General features: G+C 42.4%; 1 protein-coding gene across 2 annotated transcripts in view; it reads left to right on the top strand.

Annotated features, from left to right (window-relative positions):
* LOC139667455 (protein MTSS 1-like) overlaps nt 1-26,439 on the top strand; it is a 67,613-nt gene that overhangs the window by 7,439 nt on the left and 33,735 nt on the right. For both annotated transcript variants that reach the window (XM_071546918.1, XM_071546917.1), the window contains exon 3: nt 2,656-2,729. In XM_071546918.1, coding sequence (XP_071403019.1) covers nt 2,656-2,729 — 74 coding nt within the window. The remainder of the gene's footprint in view (nt 1-2,655; nt 2,730-26,439) is intronic.

The raw sequence follows: 26,439 nt of genomic DNA, 5'->3' as shown, positions 1-26,439 counted from the left end.
ATTCAAAAACACAGGTATTTCTGCTAAGAGTCACTTCTAAACTCTGCACTGTGTCTCCATTGAGTCCCATAATATTTACAGCAGCCTATATCAGTGTGGATGGCAGTGATCTGACCTCTCCTCCTCTACTGTTTTGGTCAAAATATGTATGTGAAGTTTATTCCTGTGATGATATACCAAACAGAATTCTAGAATTACAGCTCTGTTCCAGGCTATGAAGAAAATGTTGTCAGTACTCTGACTTCCATTGAGAGCCAAACATCAATTCATACATTACTGAAGTACAGGATTAGTGTTTTATACCAAGGCCTAAAAAATGCTTGATTCCTTTAAGCCGGAGGGTGTCTATTAAATTAATTTAACAAACATAATAACCGGATAGTTTGATCACTGTTCTAAATTGCTACTCTAGCAAGATTTGAGCATTGCATTTGACCCCGAAGCTGGCATATAATCAATCGCTTGAATAAATGGATTTTCAGGTTGTTGACAGAATGACAAAATGATTTAAGTCGGCAATCAATGTTCGCACAAGAAAACGCACAAGAAAAGTGTTAGTCTTGAGATCACAGTGTAACCAGGACGCCATAATCTTCCCACCCTGACATCAAGACGCTCAAATCTGCTGACCTGGCGGACACTGTGCCACAGTCATATGAAACCATGACTGCAGTAGCTAAATATGTGTGGAAAATGATTTTTTTTTTCAAGCAATTATCTTAGTTACAACAAAGAGAATCTAAATCTTTAATCTTTAATCTGTTTCTGAGGTGCCCAGGCTGGAAACCATCATTGGCTGGAAGGCTTAAAGAAGCAGCCGTTGTGTGTGCATTGCTAAGCAGTAACAGAAAGTTGCAAAAGATAAAGCAGAGTATTATCTCACCCAGTATTCAGTGTTCTCTGTCAGTGTGAAAGGCCCACCTGGAGGAACAGCTGTGGGTCAGTCCATGGACAAACACACACTTTTCTCAGAATGCACTACTGCACTACATAAAAGAACAGTGGGTAAGTTAGAAAAGTCTTGGAAAACCGCACAATGTAAAAGAAAAGCAATAACTTAAAATACAACAGCATTAAAGGACAAAAATGAAATAGGCATGGGTCTTATAGATGAGGCTTAAATAGTTTTTATATATTGGAAATACTTGAGGTGCTTTTTATTTTTTTAACTGGTCAGATATAACAACCTTACTAGTCGGAAAAGTCACTTGGAAGATCAAATAAATCAAACACTGTGTTCTTTTAGATACCTGAAACATATTGTAAAACTTTTTAAAGTCATTATTTATCTAATTTCTGACAGCAGTCATAGTTTACAGAGTAGAGTGACAGGAGAGACAGAGGATGATGACAGATTAGGTTACGAGTCAGACCTGAACCCTCAACATCTTGAGTGCATGGTATGTGCCTGAGCCTGCTGAGTCACCAGGCATCCCATACTGAACTATTGTTTTGCCCGGTTGTGAAAGCTATACCTATCTGAAGTGCTTATGGAAATTCACAGGTTGCGTTTAGGAGGTTTTCTGTTGGCCTGTGGAAGGTAACAAGTGCTTCTAACTCAAGGTTAGGACAAACAAGCTTTTGTGGCTGAGTTTGCCCTGGAAAATTTCTGGACACTGCTTAGATGAATGCCTCCCCATGGTTTCTTTTTGCAGCATGCATAGCTGATGCTGTTGACTAGATCAGATATCACACACACACACAGTCTTTCATCGCCATACTGTGATCTTAATTACAAGTGGTCTGTTGATGCTTAAATAGGCCAGTCAGTAAGTTGCCAGTTAACAAGCCAGCCAGACAGACAGGCAATCAGTTGGTAAGCCAGCCAGTTGGTGTCCACAGATCCCATAATGCAATCTTCCACCAAGAGGGTATGAGCTGGACTCAAACCCGTGATGTTGCGAGCGCATGGTACCCCCTCTACTTAAAGACTGGAGAGGGTAGATCCCACAGTCCTCATTTCATTGACCTGTAAGTGTGCCAGACTCGGCCAAAGAGCTGCTCTGTCTGATGAGCTGGACAGATTCCAGCGGTCTCTAAGCAGTCACATAGACATTCCTCGCACAGCAGGACGGGAACACATTTAGACTACACACACACACATATATATATATATATATATGTATATATGTGGACACATACTATCCCTTCTTTCCTCTCATTTTCAAATGCACAGGGTTGACAAAAATCTGAATCGTAATCTTAAAAAAGTATGGTCTCATATTTCAGTAGGACACATAAACACACAGGGATGCACGTAGATGTGCAGACAGAATTTGTTCCACTCTCGCTCGCTGTCTTACACACAAACACACACACACACACACACACACTGGCCTATGCCCTTGCAGAACAAAAGAAGATCAGATAAGTTGTTCTTTCTTAGTCTGACCAGTCTATGCCTTTGGCCGACAGCACCTGTATGTTATTACTGCAGTTAACCAGCCATGAAAGCCGTGCTGTGACCTTTTGTGTGTATGTGAGTGTGTGTGTGCGTGTGGGCAACTGTGTTTGTATAACTGTCTTTGATCGATTTGAACTACTGTTTGTGCCATCTTTTTCACTGGGATTTTTTACTCATCATTTGTTGTTTCATGCTGATAAAGTTTCATTGTTTTTTTAAACTTTTGTTCTTTCTTTCTTTTTATGTGGCAGGGCGACGGTGGTTGCTGTGGCTGCCTTCCTGGATGCCTTTCAGAAAGTGGCCGACCTGGCTACCAACTCACGAGGTAGGAATACGGACACAAGTATAAGGCTGTGTGTATGTTTGTGTGTGCGTGAGCAATGATCGCCACCGGCAAACCCATTCCTCATCAGTCATCACTCGCAGGAAGCAATGTCATCTTCAATCTTGATGGATTTCAGTCACTGTAGACCTGTGTGTCAGCACGTGTGTGTGTGTGCGTGTGTTTGTCTATCTCTACTGTTCAGTCTTTCACCCCGCTGTGCTGAGAAGCTCTGTTGGTTGTTTGCTTTTTTTGTCTGGGTAGTAAATCTATCAAGGTGCTGTTTGAAGCTCTGCCACTGGCTTTGTCTTCACCCACCATCCCCTTTTCCCCTGCTCTCTGCTATCTTTCTGTGTTTCGGCATTTCTGTGTGCGTGTGCGTGTGCGTGTGTGTGTGCGTGTGTGTGTGTGTGTGTGTGTGTGTGTGTGTGTGTGAGAGAGAGAGATCTCATCCCTCCCTAGCTTTGACACCTCCAGCCCTGCTCTGTTCTATTAATAGGAGCTGAGACAGACACACACATTCATCACCACACACACTGCAGAGAGATGGAGAGGGGGGGGTCATCGTTTCAGTTCTCTCTCTCTCTCTCTCTCTCTCTCTCTCTCTCTCTCTCTCTCTCTGTCACACATACAGTGTAAATGTTTGCCATGGTTGAGTCAGATTCAGTCAGCTGTACAACATCGCGTCATCTTTCAACTCCTCTTCCATCACTTTCTCTCTCTCTCTCTCTCTTTCTCTCTCTCTCTCTCTCTCTCTCTTTCTCTCTCTCTCTCTCTCTCATATCACATAACACTCTTTTTCATAACTCATTCATTTCTTTGTGCTGCTCCTCAGGCTACACTGTACACCTGAGCCCTCCAGAATAGAGACGAGCATGGATAATGAATTATAATGCATTGTTGCCTGACATGCTCTTATCTGTATCAGAGGCAGATAACTTGTCCACACGACAGCAGTAGCAAGATGTTATAATGAGCCTAGTTTCCAGGACAGCAGACCAGATTTCCTATTTGGGTCCCAGGTTTATAGGTTTATATCCTCCTAAATGGTTTATGTGAACCGCTATGCTCTAGTTTGGTGGGACTGACTCTGACTCACACTTTTCACACTACCACAACATAAGTCTTCAGGATATTGACTTTGTCTTCTTCTTTTTCTCTATTAACTTTTAAATATTGGATATAAAAACTACTCTCCAGACTAGTTCAGGTCTATAAACTCCCTACAGTCCACTTTTTTCTTTGTAGTAGCCAAGTATTGGAAAAACACTGACTTGGGCTACTGTTTTGATAGAAACAGTAACCTAACTGCAGTTCCATGACACACACACACACACACACACACACACACACACACACACACACACACACACACACACACACACACACACCCTTTATCTAAGTAATGGTTGTCTTCCTGCAGATAGGGGTGTTTGATTTTCCATAGTGATTAAAGTCTTTTTGAATCAGGCATGCTTCAGAGAGCTCTGATGCTCTGTGTCTTAATGGCCACCATGTGTTGGAGAGAGAGAGACTAGCATCAGTGCTGTTAAATAAAAATGGGGTAACTCCAACTAACTTTGTTTACTTGCTGGTTTTACTTGAATGAATGTTTACAAGGTCCTGGACGTGCTGAGCTGAACCACAAAGCCCTGAACTATTTGCAAGACACATTGTAGGTAGAAGGCATCTGAAAACCAGTTTTTCTCATTACCTAAAAGGTTAAATTATTTCAGAGAAACCAGCAGCGGTGTGTTTGCTGATGGGGGCCACAGGTGTTTAGTGGCTCAGAGGCCTGAAGTACTGGGCACATTTTGTTAGGTCAGCCCCCACAACATTAGTTTGGGTCCCAAGAAGAAAAACTTGGTCCCGGGATGTTTGGAAGCCACTGATCGAGGACTCATTTATCACCAAACCAATGTGCAGTGTAGAAATCTATCTACAAAGCAGGCTGTGTAGCTGCAATACATATAATGGACTTCTAGGAGTGCCTAGGGTAACTTTCTACCTTATGAAGATATCATCTTACTGTATTGTTCTCCTACAAAGTACAAGAGCAAAGTATATCTTCTTAAAGACATGACGTGTGTGTGTATGTGTGTGTGTGTGCGTGTGCGTATACAGTAGCTTTGATATTGAAGAGCACCTGCATGGCTTGTATAGATATCAGATACAGTACAGTACAGATACACACACACACACACACACACACACACACACACACACACACACACACACACACACACACACACACACACACACACTGTTCTGTGTGTTTGCTCGTCATATTTAGCCAGAGGCTGCCTAGGCCATGTTATCCATTAACTAGGTCCTGACTTTCCCCTCTTTTCTCCTGTCCTTGTTTATGTCTCTTTCTTTCTCTCTCTTTCCATCTCTCCCTCTCTCTCTCTGTCTCTCTCTTGCTTGCTCACTCACTCTCGCTCTCTATCCACCCCCCCTCCTTCTCCTTCTCTCCTTCCTGTGTGTCTCCAAGCCCTAACCTGCTTGCTAGAGCCATCACCATGGTAACGGCATGGAAATCAGGTGTTTTGGGATGAAGGAGGTGTGTGTGTTGGGGTTGGGGGTGGGGGTGGGGGTGGGGGTGGGGGTGGGGGTGGAGATGGTAAAAAAGAAGAGGCAAGAGGTGAAAGAAGGAGAAGGATCTGAGGGATGGGGAGGATGGGCGGAGGGTGTTAACCCTTCTTCTGCCAGCACCACACCATATCAGACAAATAACAGCTAGTATGCTGTTGTTAGCATAATAATGATGATTATATGACAACAGTGATAATGCACAAGTAAACAGCAGACAAGTATAAAAGTACCCAGAGAGCATTATGCCAGTGCATATATTAAAGTTCACCCTGCCCTTGTTGTTCATGCAAACAAAAGCCTCAAACCCCTTTGTAGATTGTTTTTGTTGTATATTGTAGATTTACTGTTGTATAGCCTTTCAGATACTGGCACTGATTAAGGCAGCCCATAAAAATTTATTGGTTGATCTATAGTCCCGGCAGGTCTATAGACCTGGATATCTGGCAGCGGTAGTTAGGCTGTAGCTGTTTATGTGAAAGTTACACAGAGACTCATTTATCAGTGCTTTTGATAGCGGCATGATCACAATACTGAAAGAGACCAGACCACTAATCAAAAACTTGGAACATGCAAGCCAAATTTTTGCAAAGGTTGTTTTATTTACAGCTACATCTTTGTGTTTGTGTATGTGTGTGGGTGTGTTTGTAAAAATGTGTGAAATACACATGCTAAATGTCCTCATCTGCTGCTAAGGGTTTTTAAATCTTTTTTCATATTGCAGTCACGTTTGCGGTCAGTCCACTTAGTTCATTCAATTCCAAATTTAAATCAAACCTGCAGATCATTAACTGCTGACAAAACATTTGTTTGCAGTTATAAAATAGGTAACTCCAAGCCCTCTTTCTGATTGGCCAAGAGGAGGCTCCACATTGATGTTCTTGTATGACAACACAGATTTGTCACACCTGTCTTGATACCAACAAGACTGTAAACTTTTCCACTGCAGTCCTTGGAAATGTTTCCAGTCATCCTGAATACAATCAATCAATTCTCTGTTTATTCCACGCTATAAAAGTGTCAATCAGGCATATCAAAGAGTCCTGTCACAGTATCAGAATGTTTATGTTTTGACTCAAGAACAAAGTCTAACAAAAAAGGTAATTTCCCTGACTGTCCCAAAAATTCCCCAAAGAATAATTCTGAATGCATTTGTTCTCCCCAGGATGTCAAGACAGTAACCCACTGCCTCTCCAATGTAATTCTTTAATTATTTCATTGTAGGTTGGAAAGGATGAATTGATTTCATTATGTTCCGGACATTAAAACACCTTAAGCATGGATGCTGATCCTGTACAAAGAAAGTCTTTTTTTGAAGCTAAAATATCTTCGATTGCATAACCTGTGGCCTATTCACAGCTCTTTCCATTCCAACATGTTCCTTGCGAGATAAATTATTCCCAGTGTATTCAAATGAGATTATAAGTCACACGATATCATTACTAATGTTGACAGGCTGTTACATTACATCATGATATCATTGAGATATGAACCGTGTCATCTGTTGATTCAGATGTAGCTAATTGAGAATGTGTTTTGAATTTGACCTAGGTTTAAAACATTACACAGAATGAGTTGCAGAATTTTTATTTGGAATTCACAGCTGTAGGGATCATTTCAGGACAGAAGTGAACCCAGATACATTTTATCCAGATGAGATATTGGCCTACTGGGCTGTCCTGGTAGCTTAGCAGACTGAAATATGTACCACACACTTGTCATCATGTCTATACAATCTCTCCTTTAACTCCCCACTGTGTACTAACTAATGAAGTAGAAATGCCATAAACTGATCATCATTATAATCATATTACCAATACCACAAATGTCTTTTTAAATAAATATGTTGCTCATGTACTTGGAAAACCCTGTTAGTAGCAGTATAGCCACAATCTTTGTGCCCATAATGAGCAATTGTTGTAAAATATGTTAGAACATTAAAAACAAACAGTCACTGTAATGCAAACAGACTGTAGCTGTAAACATCAATAAAAGCTAATAGCAGTTTTGCTCTAATCAAGGTGGTGTAATAAAAACTTACAACTTAATGAAAAAATACTGTAAATGGTCTAATAAAAGAATATAGCCATGTAGACTTAATCAGCTCTTGCTTGTTGTTTATGCGTTTCTGCGTTTGTGTGTGCATGTCCTTGGTTTTATAGATATATGTGAACCAGATGTTTTCACAAGGATGAAAAGAAGTGGAAAATCGTACAAACTTAAGGATGTTTGGCCAGTTTAATATTGTTATGGGTCAGCTTTAAAGGGCACAATTAGGATTTGGTTATGTTTAGGCATTTAATGAGGGTTAAAGTTAAGGAATGAATGCATATTACCAGAATGTACTCCCAAGGGTAGATGTGTGTGTGTGTGTGTGCGTGTGTGTGTTCCTTTTTATTGTCGCAAAGAATAATAAAAGTTAGTTCCAGCGTGCTACTTTACAGTTCGGTGAAATGAAATGGTTGGAATGCCAAGTGGAGAAAGTTTGAATAAAAGAGAGAAAGAAAGACTTAAGTTTCCAGACAAAGCCTTTCTATCCCTCTATTGTGCTCCATTATCCAGAGTCTATTGGAGTTGACTGTGGACACGTACTCAGCAAAGACTGGATCTGCTTTGGTAGAATGCGCACATGCACACACACACACACACTGCACATGCACAGCCAGACAGATGCATACACACCTGCACACATACAAATGTGCGCGTTCACAAGCATATACACACACACACAGACACACACAAACACAGACACACACACACACGCAGAGGATTAGCAGAAACCACCTGTTAAGTTGTGCTTTGTTTTGTTCTGTTCAGATTTGGACTTTCTCCAAGTACAGAGAGCTCTCTTTGCTTTGTTGTCTCAGTCTGATAAAGCACACTGAAGTGCGCTTTTGGTTTTGGCATCTCCACATAGCCTCTCGTCTCCACTCATTTTTCAACTACCTTCTGCACTTCTGCACATCGTCTCTGCATGGTTTTTATTCTTTCTATACGGTTCAGCGAAATGATTTTTCAGGCCTCTCGTTGTTTCCTGCTTTTCTAGCCACTTGTATCTTTGTGTAGTTTCTCTTTTTTTTTTTATCCAGTTGTTTTTCTAGCCAGTTGTTTTTCTGTCTGCCGCTTGTGTCTTCGCAGCTCTGTTTGTTTTAGCAGTAGGTGCAGAGTGTGCACAGCCTAGCTAAGGCCGTTCCATGTGTTTTCCAAATGGACCGGACTGTTTTCACAGCATGGTCTCAAACCCTGGCTGGCTGGCCCTAGCTGTCAACAGAGCATTTGTCAAGTGACCTGACATCACTTCCATCTGCCTATTGACACTGTACAACAGGAATGGTAGATCATTTAACAACATTTTTGACAATATGCATCAGTTTCCAGTTTGTACTGTTAAGCTGAAAATACACAACACAAAATCACCTTAAATACAAAGAAAAGCTGATTTATTTTTTTTGTATAGTTGAATGCCATGGGTTGGGATAGACCTTGTCATGACTAGAGAGAGGGAACTTGTTTATGTTAGATATGTTGAGCACTGTGTGTCATCACATCATGTCAGCAACAGATTTCACCAAAATGTTTAAACAACAACTCATTTTTTTGCACTATGAGACCTGGCTGAATTTTCATGCTAAATTACATGTTCAGAGTTGTTCCGCCTGTGGCAATTCTGGTGACAGCAGATTAACCCAAATTCTTATGCATGTTCAAATACTAGACTGTTTTGCTGTCTTCACACTAATCCACTCACTCCTCGACCGAGGATCTGAACACCAAAACATCACTTTCTTTGTCTGTCTTAGTTGCTTTTTCTCTCTATCTCTTTTTTTAGTCTCTATTGCACTTTCTATCTATCGTTTTCCCATGTTCATTTGCTCCCTCTCTTGTTTTTTTTGCTCTTGTGTCTCTGCCTCTTGACCTCATTTGCTCTCTCTGTGCCTCTCTGTTTTTCTTACTTTTTTCCTACCTCTCTCTTCAAAACACGCACCTTGAAGTTACCCACAGACAGGATCGCAAACATAGTTTACATGCACACATACGCCTGCACCCATGCACGGTTGACGCACACACACACACACACACACAAACACATACAGAGTCGCTTTTACCTGGAAGCAGCGTGACAGTGTTTGTCTCTAATAAGTTCTATTTGATTTGAGCTCATGTGACATTAACAATTAAATGTGCTTGGGGTCTGAGTTGAGAGAGGCAGTCAGATGTTCGGCCTCATGCAACAGCGTCCGGTTAAGACTGAAAAACATGCTGTTACCAAGCAGTGTCTGTGAATTAGTATCACAATAATACTGTATGAACAGAGGCAGAATGGAAAAGCTGTAATGAAATGTCACGCATACACAGTGAGTGTGTAGAAAATATTAGGAACATTGTTTCTATGAAAAAAAAAACAGGTGAATCCAGGTGGAGGCTACAACCCCGTCTTGATTTCACCTATTAAATCCACTTCAGTCAGCAAGGTGACACATAAACCAGGTTAAAGAAGGATATTTAAGCCTCGGGACAGTTGAGGCGCTGATTGAGCCAAAGGGATTGCAACTCAATATTAGGAAGGTAATCCAAACATTTTGTACAATCATTGTATAAAGCCAGAGAAAGGGCCTTGGAACGTAGCCTGATTTGCTGTGATCTTCATTTAGGCCTAGTAGCAGATAATATAGGATGGCTTATTTCTCAGGGCTGTTGGCCCAGACCAAACCAGGCAATCCGAACCGCATTCCCTCCTTCTGAAAACTTGAAACAACATCGGGCATCGGTAAAAAATGACACTAGACCCCATTGAACCCGTGGAGAGAGAGAGAAAAAGTAGAGACGAGGGGAGAGAGGAGAAGAAACAAGGAGAAGAACAGAGGCTTGTCTGGAAAATAATCTTTTCTCTTGTTTCAGTTCATAAAGCGTTGGTTCATTTTTTCCATGTAGATCCCTCTGTCCCTCTGTTTTGAATCAGATCATAGTTTCCTTCTCAATGTATAAAGGGCCTGTTTGTGCATGTGTATGCGTGTGTGTGTATTATCACTGCGTTTGTGTGCATGCCTTTTTATATTTATGTATGTCTGTGTGCCTTCCATTCATCGCCTGTGTGTGTCTATGTTTGTGTGTATGAACACACACACAAACACAGACACACACAGGCGATGAATGCCTGTGCTACTTCATCATGGTATCCTATTCACCGAGTGACCGTGAGAGTGACAGAGTGTGTGTGTTAGTGAGGTTGAACCCAGTCGGCCACAGTGGCGTATAGCTGGCAGCAGCCCGGCTGAACGGAGAGATGAGGTCATGTCACTGGGAAATTGAGCAGACTGGACTAGGTAGGACACTGGGTGGGGGGTGAGGGGTGGGGGGGTATGAGAAGAGGATTGGGGGAATTATGGGAAAATTCACAGCCAAGGAGCGAAGACTCATAATTTAAGTGAAATTGAGCAGGTTGAATTGAAGTGAATTTGGCCGTTGATGCTCACAGCACTGTGGGGAAAAAGAGTGAGGGATAGATGGAGAGAGAGGGAGGGAAGAGGCATGGAAGAGAGGCAAGGGTGACAGAATACATGACAAAGTGAGGTGGAAAGAAAGAGGTTTTCTTTTCTAATCCAGATCCTTCAGTTGTACCAGCTCAACAAAATGTAAGAGTGAATATGATTCTGAATGTTCTTAAAATTGATTCTAGTTCTTCAAGCCAGCCAAATCTGATGTGTGGAAGCCAATAAGACAAAAACAAAGTTACTAGTCTACAATATATTATTCACCCCCCTTGCTTTTCATGGACTTGGCATCATAGCAGAGCCAGTAGATTTATAGAAAGCAAGAACTGACATTCAGCTGTTATACCGATTTCTGAGACATAATTAGAGGACTTGTTTAAGTCTTCCCTTGACCCATCTCTGAGTCCCAGAGTCAGACTTCGAAAACCACTGCCCTTGGAAAAAAAAACAAGGAGTTGAGCTGTGTGTCACAAAAAGCTGGTAGTCTGAGCATAGTCAATCTTCTGAATAACTATATAATATATAATGTATGGGAAACTATGAAGATTGGTAAATTGTTGTAGCGGTCGGCGGTTTCCAGACGGCTGCTCCGCGGCGGCTCAAACTTTCACCCTTCCTCGTAGGCCTTAGTATCCTGTTAGCGGTTCCATCAAAGTTCCAATAAAGTCAAAGTTTCGTTTTTCCAAAACACAGCATTCGGGAGCTCGGAGCTAAAGATAATACCAGCTCACTGATTATGTCGATTCCACGCTCCCACGCGCACAGCACAGGCAGCCCTTCACAATAAAAGTTCCTCTGTAATCTATGAAAGCATGTGGGAGACAAGGTGGGTTAAGAAGCGATAACACTAAAGTGTATGTTTGCGTGAAACACTATTTTTAATCTGCAAAGTATTGTCCGCACCCCTTCTTTCATATGTTTTCGTAGACTGCCGAGAGACTTCTATTGTGAATTTTTGATATGAAGTATCAAACTTTATGCAACTGTGAGGATTTGAATAATTTAAGATTAAGATTAATCTGAAAATCCTGTCCTGTTTTTCTTCTTTAAAAAAGAAGAAATCCTACACAAAACAGGAAGGTTATCATGATATGAAAAAGTGATATTTTTACACCCCTAGTGCGCGCACACACACACAAATAGACACGGACACACAATTGCTCACACCACCCATAGCATAATAGTTTGTTCAGTTTTCAAAATAGCCAGGGCTATGTCGCATGTGTGTTGACAGCTGTCAAGACACTGTCTGTACATGTACAGTGTGTATGTATCTGCTTGTGTGTGTGTGTGTGTGTTAATCCCAGTGGACCTGTCGGCAGCTCCAGTGTTGGGTCTGTCTGGACACGTCTGACTCTGTAGAGACAAAATAGACACCCACCACTGAGCTAGCATGTGGAAGCTTGTTAGAATTATTTGGACCCAAGGAGATTATAGAGACGTGACAACTGATAATTCTTTGCTTCCTCTAATCATGTCCAATTATTGTGTTATGAGTGTTTTGTACAAGTCAAATGAATCATTAATAATTGCCTACATTGCATCACATTCAACGGCTTAAATTACCTAAAAATTGTATATGCTTTATTACAGATCATTTTAAAAATATTTTTTATTAAAAGGGATGCATTTTGTTCTCATTCCAGCTGCAATGAGTTGTTAAAAAGTGCATGAAAATTAATTGGTAGTATTTGGTTTTGCTTGGTGTATGCTTTCTTGACAACAAAGAGCAAAAGTCAACTGCAAGACTCTTCAATGATTCTTTAAACAATTGGCTATTCTAGCACATCCTTAGAGATTAAAAGATACATTAGTAGAGTGTACCATGCTGTACCTGTACTTGGTACTATAGGTATGTTTTTTAAATGTTTCTGATTTGGATATCAGATTTAGAGAAATGTAAGATCCCTTTGCCTATAGAATAGCCCACTGTATAGTCAACAGGAATATTCCTTGGAAAGTTCTTTTGCCACGACAGCCCCTGTCTTTATCCAACTTTCATGTTGTTATTATTATCTTATTGTCCTGATGCAATTGTCTATTGTAATATTGTTTCATCATTCTGAATAGGATAAACCGGTTCTTACACACATCCTGTCTGGAAGAACGCCAGCTATTGTTAGGGTCCTGTTGTCATTATTGTTGTACTAATCCAAGCATAGGCCTACTTCAAAATATTGGGCAATGTTGTTCAGCCATCAAAACTAATAATGGAATGGGACATTTGCATGAGAAGAATAGAAAAATATGGACTCTTGAGTATTGCTTTGTCATGGTGTTGTTCAGTCCAGGTAGATGATAAGCCTGTTCGAACCAACAGAGCCACCTGTGTCAAATTTTGGTCCCACTATATAATTGTGCTGTAGTAATGGAAAATAGTCGTGTGTTTGCGATGATTAGACAGATGGGAGATGATTAGACTGCATTAAGAGGGAAGACTGAAGACGATCAGGGGCCCTAGTGAGGGTAGATACTACACTCACTGTACTCTCCCACTTATGGTAAACAAGCTGGGCCTATTTGACAACTCACAGTGCTACTTGGAGCCTCTGCTAATGGTAGGGGTTGAGCACCACAAATTTGTGAAGCTTTAGCCTAATTAAAGTCATCCCACACATACAGTATGTAGAAGATTAAGTTACATAATTCCACATCATACCTTTTCTCAGAGCATTTTCAATAAACCTAACATAAAATAGGGGAGAAAAAGCATGTGCTTCAACAACAGATGTCTTTGGTTTTGCTAACACGCAAATAGGGCAAAAATAACATTGTTCTTACATTGCATGTATAGTTAGGACACACACATTGAAGGAAATGCTTTTTGGTTAATCATGCCTTCATTAGAGCATTCCGCAAGAATCTTGTAGTGTCTATCCCCCTTAGCTAGAGTCCCTCCAGCTAATTCACAGTAACTCCAGAAATGCAGTGCTAGCCGCCCTTTTCCCCAGGACCGCTGGAGAAAAACAAAACAGCAAGCACACACAAACTTCGATAGCATGTTGACTGGAAGCAGCCCATTTTGTCTGAGTAAGCTGCTGCCTTTATGAAAGTTTAATGATTGTTTCGTCCCACAGTAGATATGGAGAGGCAGAGGGAGGGGGGTTATGGAGTTGAGCTGCTGTAGGCGTGTTGAAGCATTGGTTGCAATGTTATATCCCAGCTTGGAAGCTGCAGTATCGAGAAAGCTGTAGCTATTTGTACTACACCAAATGAAATGTCTTTGTGGAGGTCTCTTCCGAAATTCAAAAGATTCTAAATTCAAAAGACATGTTCAACAATGTAAACAGTCAAGCCTGTAATTCGTAGCCAACTCTGAAGCCAAGGGTGTTTCATAGGAAACAATTCCAGTGGTAATGTGGTGATATTGGTGATGTTTTTATTTAGCTGACCAGACGACCAGGCCAAGTTTCCTCATCACCCCACACTGGCCATCTCACATCTGGACAAGATTAAGTGGCAGCACTACATCTCTCTGACCTCTATACGCTGCCTTGCATACCTAGCACCAGTCTATTGTCTGACCTCTTGTTAACATCAGTGCTGCTGTCCCTCCTTAAGGAAAGGCTTAGTTCCACTGAGGCCCTCATATGCATATAATGAGTTCAGCACCTGACAGTAACATCCCATTTAGAAGCATGCCTGCTGTTCTTTTGAACTATCTATGGTGTATTTGTTATACATTTTAAAATAAAATGATTTTGAAACTTTAGAACAATAGATCACTTGTATACCATTGGGAGTTGAAGATTTGGTAGCCTGCAGAAATACCTGCATGCTTTTTTATTTGAAGTTAAAAAAGAGACAGTGTCCGGAAGTCTCTGGACATTTTCACATTTTGCAGATGTTTTTGTAGTGTTTTTGGTGGCCTCGGTGGTAGCATGACCTAAGTGTGGCTGTACAGCCCAGATGTCTCAAGACTTAACCTTCTCCTCCTTCCAGTCATCTGGTAATACACTTGAGGCCTCCTAAGGTTCCCCTAATTTTGACTAACATGGGTCAGAAGCTCTGACTGCTGTTATATGTTATCTACGCCTGTCACAATTAAGTGTACCTTGAAACCACTGTTTTTACTGGCTAAATCTTGATGATTCATGCCTTAAGAGTGAGTGTGTCTAACAGTAAACTAAGCAACAGCCCAGTGCTGTGACTGATCCATATTGATCAGGGAAAGGTTTCCAAAAGAATCATGGAGTGAAAATCCTTGCGTTTCCACAACAAGGCAACAGGGCTCTCTCCAGCAGTGACAAGTGGCCCCATTCTTTCTTTGTTTTTTGTTGTTCACATTCATACAACTGGTGCGTCTCTGTAGGACCCTTGGGTCGCTGTCAGTGAATGTTTGCTTTCCGTCAACCCACTGGTCAGTGTCCACATGAAGCTTGCATGTAGTAAAAACAAGGTCAGTGAATGTGCACATGAATCAAAGATGCCAAATAGCGTGCATGGGAAAAATCAAGGTTCATTAGTGTGCACATGAAGCCGAGGGGTCAGTGGATGTGAACAGCGGGGTCCCGAAAGTCTACATGGGAGAGGGCTGGGTTACTAATGAGTGTACACATGAACTAGATAGATCTGTGGAGTCTGTGAGCGTGCACGAGTCCGAGGGGCCCAATGGCTGCACATTAGTATGGGCGCATGTCAGCACAAGCGTGAGCAAGCAAATGTGTGTAAATGCTGATGTGTGTAAGCACAAGCGTTTGAGTTTGAGTACATGTATGTGTGTGTATGTGCATACAAGCAAGCATGTATTGAAATGTATGTCTGCGAGCATGTACTCGAGTGTGTGTGTGTATACGTATGGCCTAGTTGTTTCTCAATGAGGCCTATGTTTACTCTCATCCCTCTCTCACTGTGAGACGCTGACCTATATAATTAGTGTAAGCGCTACACTTCCAGTCTATCACAATCAAAGTAAAGAGGTGCTTCAGTAGCAGTGTTTGAAATGAGCCTCAATGCAATATTTCACCTTGGTGGAACCCACTGAGGTTTTAGCACGGCCTTTCCCCTCTGCCCTGCACACGGTGGCTCTAGATGAGCCAATAAGCTTTCCCTGGATGTAGAGACAAAATGCGTTTTCCATACCCAAATTGGAATGCACTCAACTCCAGATTTTTGTAGAACAGACTTGGGTCTAATTCTGTCTAACTCACTGAGCACGCTCTGTGCTCTCTGCTCTCTGCCGCGGACAGACCCCCATACAACTCCAGAGAAAAAAACACTCTCTCCAACAGAACAGGCCCTTTCCTCTCTGCCCCTCTCGGTTCACGGCCTGGCCTCTGTTACAGAGCGGCCCCAGATCCTGAACTAGCCCACTGTCTCAATGCCCTCTCTGAAAGGGCCCTGTCCTCTTTTTTTTTTTTTTTTTTTTTTTTTAACCGATGTCAATCCAAGACCGAGTCCAGCCTGGCGGTTTACATTCCCCCAGTCCTCTCTCCATCCCAGACTCAGATCCCGTCCCCTGGATTAGCTCCCTGCCTCTCAATCCCCTCTCTGTTCTCTTCTGTTCTGTTCTAGCCTCATCCTGGGAATCGCACAGATCACTGGAACCAGCAATTAAAGCAGCTAATGGGTCAAACACACAGGCTCACGCATAGAATCGTAGACTCACACAAGCTTGTGCGCACACACACACACACACACATTCACAGCGCATAAGCAGATACAAGCATACAGATGGACAGAAATGCACATGCACAAAATCAAATGCAAACATTATGCTTTCTTTTTTTCTTCTGTCTCTCACATTCACACACACAAACACACACACACACACACACACACACACACACACACACACACACAATAGATTGCTCAGACTGATTTAGCACTGTTCTCTGGTCTTTCTCTCTGTTGGTTGAGGATTTATGGGTCCATGTCTTTTGTTGGCTCTCATGGTAGATTCAGAGCCTAGCCATTTAGTTTGCACTATAAAACACATTAACATAGAAATAAACCCAGGAATACCCTTAAAAACCACAACCATCTGCCCTTTGGTACTAAAAATTCAAAGTGAGGCTCCAAACTGCCCTTGAAGACTTAATAGACATGTCATGGAGGAGCAGGACAAAAAGAAATGTGTGTATGTGTGACAAGAAATGGATAACAGAGGTGAACAGTTGTGTTCAAAAGAAAGGAGAGCAGTCTGGGTACACTTGACTTTGTGTGAGCCAGAGAGAAAATCTTCTGTGCACTTGACTGTGTGTGTGAGTGTGTGTGTCTGCACAAGTGTTTGTTGGTGTTACTGCTGTTTGCTCTCTGTTTTTGTTTAAACATGGACCCGGTTAGACCAGTGAGCTTTGGATTCTGCTCTCTGCTCCAGCAACAACATCTGACATGCATGCAAAGCCTGATTCAAAACACACATTTCTCTGGCAAATGAACTTCTGACTTATGCTGCAATGAGTTGGTGTGGTAGACATGGATTAAGCAAAGTTGCAGAGTTAAACATTATTGAACTCTATTGAAAGATGCACTGAGAGAAAAAAATATGTATTAAAAAGTATTTCTATAGCAAGTCTGATACAGTATATAGCAGAGAAAAGATGAAAGAGAGAGTGGGAGAAAGGGGATGACGTGATACATTGGACTCTGAGCCAAATTTGAATGGATAACAAAAGCAGTCCATTTGTTTTAGACCCCTGAGACCCCAGAATACCCCCTTGAGAGAGCTTTCTTAGTCTAATGCCAGACTTGGGCTAATCTGTGAAACCTGACCTTAGCGGCCTTGATAAAGTTCATGTTATCATTATTGTGTCATTGTTACTTTCACAATGAACAAAGACAACAGTAATTAATCAGGCTCATGTTGTGTTTGCCCACCCATTAAGCCCGGTAACCTTTTTAATAGGCTGATTTCATTCTCACTTGTTGACATTTCCTCGAATGTTCACCACTTAATGTGGAGTGATAAGGAAGCGCGGGCTGATAAAATCTGGTGTATGTGTGTGTGTCTGTGTGTGTTCAAGACAGGCCGACAGCCAGCCAGTCTCTTCTATGTCTAGACAAGAGTTCCCTTTAGTCGTAGTATGTGTGTGGTTCTGTCTTTGAGTGCTTGTCTGCCGTGTGTGTGCGCACATGCATGAGCCTGTGTGCATACTAATTTGTTTATCTTTAAGTGCTGGCTTGTGTGCGCGTGTGTTTTTGTGCCTCGCTCACTTATGTGTATGCGTTTGCGGGTTGCGTGTGCACGTTTTAGGTTTCTCTCTCTTTAGCGGTTAACATGGAACACTCATTACCACAGGACCTCAGCCCAGCAGCCAGTCTTCGACCCAACACAGGCCGCCTTTGTTCTATACTGCCAGGCGCACACTGATAGACTAACACTGGGTTTGATAAACGCGGGTAAGCCTACAGCCACAGCACTGCCCTCCAAAGCCTGGGTCAGGGCCCAAGTATGAGCCGCAGGAAGATTAACCTGGGCCCTTCAAATTACTCGGGAGAATTTGGTGTCTAAATCCACTGACTTTCATATGTTGATAAAGACTTGGCCTGTCCCTACAGTGTAAGGTAGACTAAGGGAAATGTTGTAACCTAAAAACAGACATTTTACAAGAGGATTTGCCTACATCAAGCCTACATTGGATATGTCCAGTGATATGACACGTTCATCAGAAGTTGTATAACACAAGTAGGTGTTTTCATTAACGCGTTTCCCCTTCAGTAAATATTTGACCTCAAATGCATGGCTACTTTTCCCAAGAAGCAGTGCCATTCGAGGTCGCCCCTTTGTTTATCTCTCTCTCTCCCTCCCTTCTTCTTTCTCCCTCTATCTCTCACCCCTCCCTCCCACCTCTCTCTGTTGTTCCCTCCTTTCTTTCTCTCTCTTCCCCTGTGTCCCTACATCCTCTCCTCCTCGGCCTCTTTCTCTCTGTCCTGGCTGGAGGCCCTTTAGACCAGGTGTGTACACAGCCGGTCCGTGACAGCAGCACAACAACACCAAAACCCGTTCTGTTTATCACCAGGAACTTTCTGCTCAGTTGAAATCCGCTCAAGGACAGAGAGAGAGATGGGAAGGAGGGGGTGAAGTCTGAGAGAAAGAGATAGAGGAAGAGTTGGGTATTAATGGGAAATAACAAAGCAGAAAAGGTGTGTCTGTGTGTGTGTGTGTGGTGGGCTCAGAGTGTCCAGTCTTTGAAAGGTTGCACTTGGGAACAGATTGCACTCCATACACATTGGTATAAAGATACACACACACACACACACACACGCACACGCACAAACACACAGTAGGATACCATCAGCCCATTCCTGTGTACCTGGGCAGATGAGCCATCTGCTGTAGAGAACAGTGTGTGTGTTAAAGGTGAACTTGGATAAAGTGTCAGCTCATACTCTCCTTCCCAGTCAGGGGAAAAAAAAAAAAACAGTAATCCTGCTGTTAAGAAATCATATATCAATGTGAATATTTAAAATGAGTGTCTACGTTTAAGCTTAATAGTGATAAATGTTCAAATCTCATCTGATTTTATGAAATTAATTATGAATTTTTAGGCTAACACAACAGAAACAAATGTGTGAAAGTGTCGTAAATTGCATTGAGCAAGTATGTCATAAGTCATTCTTAAGATAGAGATTCGATAGATGTGAGTTCAACATTGAGTGTGTGAGATAATACAGCCATTGTACTGGTTGATAGATGGGTAAATAGTGGTTGAGTTCAGTTCATCCTAGTTACCCAGTCAGTTGTTTGACTCACTGAGTTTTCTGTGTCCCTTGTGTTCCCGCTCTTCCCATAGACATGCTGACTCTTCATAAAACACTCTGAATGAATGATGTGTTTGTGGGGAGTGTGTATGTGTTGTGTGGGTGGGTGGGAGGAGGGGTGTCGTCGGGGTGGAGAATGAGCCCTTCACTAGCTCTCTGACAATATAGGGGGTTCTTACACATACACAAACACATACACACACATATAGGCATGCAACAGCACACACACAGAGTAGATGTGATCTGGTGATCATTATTGCGAACAAGGCAGTGTTGTGTGGTTCTGACAGACAGTCCAGTCTCTCTAGTGTATCTCTGGTTCAAATTATCACCAGTATCTCCCAGACTAAAGGCCTTTCAGCCTCTCACAGCACAGAGGGAAAGCAAGACCATGCACATTCAGAAACTAAGTGCAGAAGCTGGGGAGTAGAACATTGTAGAATTTAGAACATTTTGGTTCCCTGTTTGCTGATTCTCTTGCTTTCATGTGTCTGTTATTATCCATAGACAACAGTCTTGTTTCTAACTTTGGGAAAGACTTGTTAGTCTTCAGAAATCTAGGCTGACCTGCCCAAATCACAGGGCCTTTGTGAATTGTGTTTCAGCTTTCCCCTTCGACAACCAAAGTAGGGCTCAGTTTGTCACACTGCTGAAAGTCACTTTCAATAAAGGTCATCTCCCCATTGCCAAAAGACAATTTTTAGCGTATTTCTTCATCACTTTGCTGTCTAGACCAAGCACTAGGCCTGCAGCCAAGTTTGTGTTCTGCCCGGTAGTTTCAGAAACACTGGAAAGATCCTTTCACCATCCACAAAGGTTAAGCCCTTGTTAAGTTATGTGTTGACCACTTCCCTGTCTGTTTTAAACTAAGGCTGATATTGACTGTCTCCCCTATCAGCTATTCTAATGATGTAACGTTTTACCTCTGCCTCCTGCTGTCCTTTCCACACGCTGATAAACCTAAATATTGATTGTTTAAGTGCTCTAATGGAATTGATGATTGGATTACTGTAATATGTGCTACCTGTCAACAGTGTTATATCTATATTTGACTGAGCTGCAGTGTGAACAGCTGTTTTTCTGTCTTATGTCATTTCCGCCTGTCCACAAACTGCAGCTGATAGTAGATAGTGAATGAAAACTGCTACAATGGCTCAGTAACAGATGTCCCATCTCTGTTTGACAAAGCTTCAGTGTCATATTAGTGTAGTGAAAGTTGCATGTAGAATAGCATAGACACACATGATCTGTGTGTACTTGTACAAGCCAGCTAACTCGCTAGTGGTGCTACCAAATTCTCTATGTATGTTCGCATTACAAAGTTATCACTCCTTATCATTTTATAGTATGCTATCTCTGCTGTAAAAGCTGACCTGACCTAGCTATCATGACACGCTATCAGAAATGCAAAATAGATGTTAGGCTTTGGTTCACCGACTATAGAGATGGTTGTAAAAGTTGACGTAGCTATCATGACAAGCAATGAGGTCTATATATCTGCAAGCTATATGGTCTATCTACCAATTTATATCAACATGTGAGAATAAAGCCATTACATTACAATGCAGGCACCACCTGCTACCTCACTGCTTTAATACATCTAATTGTCACATACCTTCAGTAATACCTTTTATTACAGATAGTGGGTGAAGATAGGTACAGTTAACTTAAATGTTTCTACTGTTATCACTGCTGCAGGTTTGACTAGGGCACAGTTTGAAAGCTTTGGCTGGGTTGGGCTGCCTTTTGTCATCTTTACTGACACACAGGTGATTTTGACACACAGGTGCAAAGGAAGAATTTTTCATTACAGTACTCATTGGGAGAACACAAATGAAAACATGCACATTGACTTAATGAATTTATGCCTGCCTGCACACGCTCACATAGTATAAAAATCATAGAAAGTTCATCAGCAGAATGTCCACACCCTGTTTACACCCTATTTACTTGAATTACCGTTTGAATATTGACACACAGATCAACTATGACTCAGATGTGCATGTTGCAACAGTGTTTCCTATCTCTGTCCTGTTCACCTTGTAAAAACCTACAGTAGCTGCAATCTAAACTGAATGTGAGCGCAGCGCAGGTCCTGTGACTCAGAGGAACACCTTTTGCCTCTCCATCTTTCCCACGGACACTGAGCCTGTCGAACGTGACTCAGACCCTGTGACTCAGACCTCAGTAGGTTGTAACACTTCTGTACAGTTTTGCACAGGGAAGATGGACCTCTGCCCCCCTCCTCTGTAAATTATTAACCGTGACTCTGGGCTTCTTGCAGTATCTGATCATAAGCGGACGTGACTCGGGTCTGCTCTTACCACCATATAGTACCGCAGTTGTCCAATAAATAGTTAGAGTTTTACGGCCTGATTGTTTTAAGTTGTTCAATAACGTGACTTAAAGCAGTGCCGCTTGCTACAGTCATATCATTGCCACTGCTTCTCAGTCCATCACTTAAGTGCCCTCTTGTAAAAACAAGGAGTGCATGTGGTTCATTGGTAGTGGTCCGAGTAATCCTGTCTGCCTGGCTATCTGTCTGTCTTCCTGCGGAATGTGTGTCAGACAGGGAAGATTAGAGAAAAAGTGGGACACCAGAGCCCAGAAAAGACCAAGAGTGGGCTCTGGGGCAATCTATTCTCTCATTCTCTCTCTCTCTTTCTCTCTCTCTCTCTCTCTCTCTCTCTCTCTCTCTCTCTCTCTCTCTCTCTCTCTCTCTCTCTCTCTCTCTCTCTCTCTCTCTCTCTCTCTCTCTCTCTCTCTCTCTCTCTCTCTCTCTCTCTCTCTCCCTCTCTCTCCCTCTCTCTCTCTCGCACACCCCCCCTCATTGGTGTGTATAATCGGTTAGATTTGGGGCAAGGGGTGCTAAATTTGGGATTGATATTGGGGGTGTACCAGAGATTGGGCATTTTGCCCATATACCATGCATGCACAGGGGCCCTGGCACACATTGCCGATCGTTTCACCCTAGATTCAAACCCATCACCATTGTAGTCCCAGTATTAACACACCCTACACACACAGACAGACAGAGTGAAAGTGAGCGTGTCCCTATCATGGATCTCTCAGGACCCAAGGTTTGATCAGATGTTAACTACCTGCTATGAGGGGAGTGTTAAGTGAACTATGGAACTCATTCATCGCTGTTTCACAGTGTTCAGCGTTCAGCCAGTGGAGACATTTTTTGCAAAGATGTACCAAAATGTTGTATTTCCTTGAGACATTCTCCTTCTCTCTGTGAACCTTCCTTTTTTTGTCCTGACTTTGACCTCTCATTGAACTGGCTAACTGCTTATTGGCTGGATTAACCCGGGCACCATGCAACATTATGGTAGTCAGTTTAGAGAGACATCAGAGAGAAGGGGAGGGAGCAGAGAACTAAGCCAGCACAAGAGAGAGAGAGAGGGAGAGAACTAAACTAACCACGGAGAGAGAGTGGAGTGCATGATAGAAAACTAGATCAGAGAGAGAGCTGCTTTAGAGAGAGAGATCAGAGGAAGGAATACGACAGAAAAAAGGGAAGGGGGGGGGGCAGGGTATGAAATTCCTCTCTGGCCTACATATGTGCTGCGATCCTCAGTCGATGCCAACATCTGCAGTTACGATATAGCACTGTAACTGTACAGTAAACCAATTACAGTAAGTGTAAATTAGCATATCAGCTCTGCCTGGAGACTGTTTGCAGGCAGGGGAATTGTGTCTAGAGACCACACTCATACTGTACTCCAGTACTCCCGCTGTGCAGTACAGCATGTGAATTCTGCCTAGAGATCAGACTAGCATACTCCTCTCTTCTGCTCTGCTGTACAGTACACAGCTTTGAGTCTCCAGGCAGAAGTGGCATGCTGTTTCTCTCTGACCTGAATATTTTCTTCATTAGACTCATATGTTTAACTTATTTGTGGCTGCAAATCAAGACCCAGTCTACCTGCGATGTATCAGCTAGCAGTGGGTCTACAAAAGAATGGATATTTGAAAACATAGCCTAATAACTGAGTATAAGAACAGTTGAATTCCTACAGTATGGTCCCTTTAAACTGCAGCAGTCCAATAAGAGACCCAAACAAACACCCAGAACAGAAATCCTGCATAAGATTTTGATGGCATATCGGCTTTCTGCAAGGCTCCATAAGCGCTCTCAGTAAGACATACCGTACATGCTAGCTGTGCTGGCATCATCTGCCTGTGTTATTGTTCCCATGATAGATACCAGATGCAGAATAATAATAGTTTTAATGATGATGAATTGCACATGTGAAGCACTTTTTCCTCTGTAATAAGGACTGGGTATGCAACAAAGGTGCAAGATGAGAAATAATTTGGACCACACAGCGCACAGCCGAATATGACAGGAGGAAGGATGGTGGCATTTTGTAGACAAGAGCAATGCATTCTTGTTATCTTAATTGGTTCCTTCCTATTACGTTAGCATCCATTCATACCCCGGCACAGAGAGGGGGGAAGATGGAGGGGGGCAGGGAGACAGAGGGTGGAAGAGAGAGCCCTGTAAGCATTTGAATGAGAAAGAGAGGGGCACAAAGAGAGAGAGAGAGAGAGATGGGTGCAGCAGTCAGCTCGCTCTTCTTGTTTATCCTCGGCCTCAAGGCCTCGTTAGCATTCACACTGCAGAACCACACAGAGGTGGCACGCTGTCACACATGCTCTGTGAAATTACTCGCCTCCTCCTCTCCTCTCCTCTCCTCTACCCTCTACTTCTCTTCTTTTTCCTCTTTACTCTCCTCCTCTCCCCTTTCTCGTTTGCCTCTCCTCTCCTTTAACTTCTCTGCTCTCTTCACCTCCTCAATGCCCCCCCCACTCACAAGCTCAAGTTACCTCCCTTCTCCTCTTCCTCTCTTCTCTCTTCCCTCCTCTTTTACAGTAACCTGTAGCTAAACAGTAAAAAAAAAATGAGATGACATACACAGAGCCTTTTATTAGTATTCACAGTCCCTCTTCTCTCTTGCCCTCCCTTCCTCCTCTCTCCGACACACTTTTCTTTTTCTCGTCTCTCTGTTTTACAGTAAGCACTATGTAAACACAGTAAAATGTGTGAGATTTGCACACACCGTGCATTAGTATTCAGGCTGCAGCACTGCGGTGGCACACTGACACACATAACCAGCCTCGGTTCCTCTTAATGGGAGTCCAAAACTCTTAAGTTTCTCTTTTTTCTTTCTCAGTTGTACCTTTCTAACTCAACTCTGCAGACTCTGCATACAATTCAGGGCTGGGTTCAGTTCAGTCAATAGAAACAGCAGCTCATTAGCTAATGATAATACATTTTGTCAGTATTTGAATTTTTAACAAAATCCTTTTTCATGAATCGATTGAATTGAAACTAAATTGAATGTAAATGGTGTGTTCAGTCATTTGTGCCAGTGATGAATATTTTACTCGTCCTTGTCTCCTCTCTGATGATGAAAATGAGAGAAGTGAGGAGAGGAGGTAAGGAAGGGAGCAAAAAGGGGGTAGAGAGGTAAAGTGAGTAAAGGAGGAAGAGAGCGAAAAGAAGAGATGAGGTGAGGTGAGAAGAATAGAGGAATCTAGTGGAGAACGGGGGAGAAAAAAGAGATGAAGCAGGGTGAGAAGGAGAGAGGAGATCAGGGGAGGAAGGGAGAGAAAAACAATCAGGTAACAGAAGTTGAGGAAAAGAGAAGAGAGCAGGGGAGGAAAGTGTAGACTTAAGGAGAGGAGAGCAGTGTAAAGGAGAGAACATTAATGGGAGTCTTCTGCATTAGTATTCAGGCTGCATTGCACTGCATTGCAGTGGCACACTGACACACATACACAGCTCCAGTTTACAACCAGCCTTGGTGGTTACTTTTAAAGATGATACATTATGGATAGCTTTGTAGAACTGAAATCAGTCATATAATACATAACACACACTCAGTAGCATGATTCCTGTATGTCACTTCATTATGTCATATTTTAGCATCTAACCCAGTCAAAGCTTATGCATGCAGGAGATGATAGAGAGAGAGAGAGACAGAAAGAGAGAGCGAGAGAGTCAGTTGGCCCATTGCCGGGGTTGATAAATATTGTCCAGCATCCAGCTATCACTCACTATCTGCTTAGGCAGATAAACACTAAATCCCCTGCCTGGGGTCATTCTGGTGCCTCATCAGACTCCTGTCAATCTTCAGTGTATATGGCACCTACTGTCTAATAAGGCAAAATGCTGTTGAATTGTTCTGTCGGTAAATCTCCTATCATGAAAAAGTCAAGTTTTACTGGTTAATAGTTTACAGTCCTCACTACTATGTCTGAACATTTGAAAGGTCAAAGAACATGGGCTTTTCAATGCCTTCTGAGACCTTTTAAAGCCTTAAAATTCACCAAATTCATTGGTGTGGCACCAATAGCTATTGATTTATCAATAGCCAGCCCTCCTAAGGCTACATAGACATTAACTTAAGTATGTGCTGGTATCGGATAAAAATAATCTTTTTCCTTCTTGTACAGAGTTAAGTTAATGTCCAGGATGATAATGCCTTCACAGCATTTTTACCTGGAAGTAGTGTGCATAGTACTAGACACGACAGGAAGCATCCTCATCATTTTCTTACAGTTCTCAGGACAGTTCTCATCTCCTCTTCCTCCTTCTTCCTTCTTCTGTCTTTTGGATGGCAGCTGTCAGGAGCTGTAGTCAGACAGTCCTGAGTTGTCTGTGTCAGCACTGGTCACACTGCAGCAGGTGTGTGTGTGTGTGTGTGTGTGCGTGTGCGTGCGCGTGCGCATGTATGTGTTTGCTTGCCCACACTTGTGCATGTGTTGGGGCGCAGTGAGGCTAGACTTGCTGACTGTAAAGTGTGTGTGTGTGTGTGTGTGTGTGTGCGTGTGGGTAGTCTGACTAGCTGACTTCCTGTCAGCAGCTATTGATAGATGAAGAGGTGAGCTTGGTTCCCAAGGAAACACACCAG

The sequence above is a fragment of the Centroberyx affinis genome, unplaced genomic scaffold (assembly GCF_046629955.1).
Source record: "Centroberyx affinis isolate AG114_WGS23_722 - 3 ecotype Tasmania unplaced genomic scaffold, CSIRO-AGI_Caff_v1 ptg005544l_1, whole genome shotgun sequence".
In the NCBI taxonomy this organism is placed as follows: domain Eukaryota; kingdom Metazoa; phylum Chordata; class Actinopteri; order Beryciformes; family Berycidae; genus Centroberyx; species Centroberyx affinis.
The sequence above is the reverse complement of the archived record's forward strand: the minus strand, read 5'-3'. Positions and strand labels throughout refer to the sequence as shown.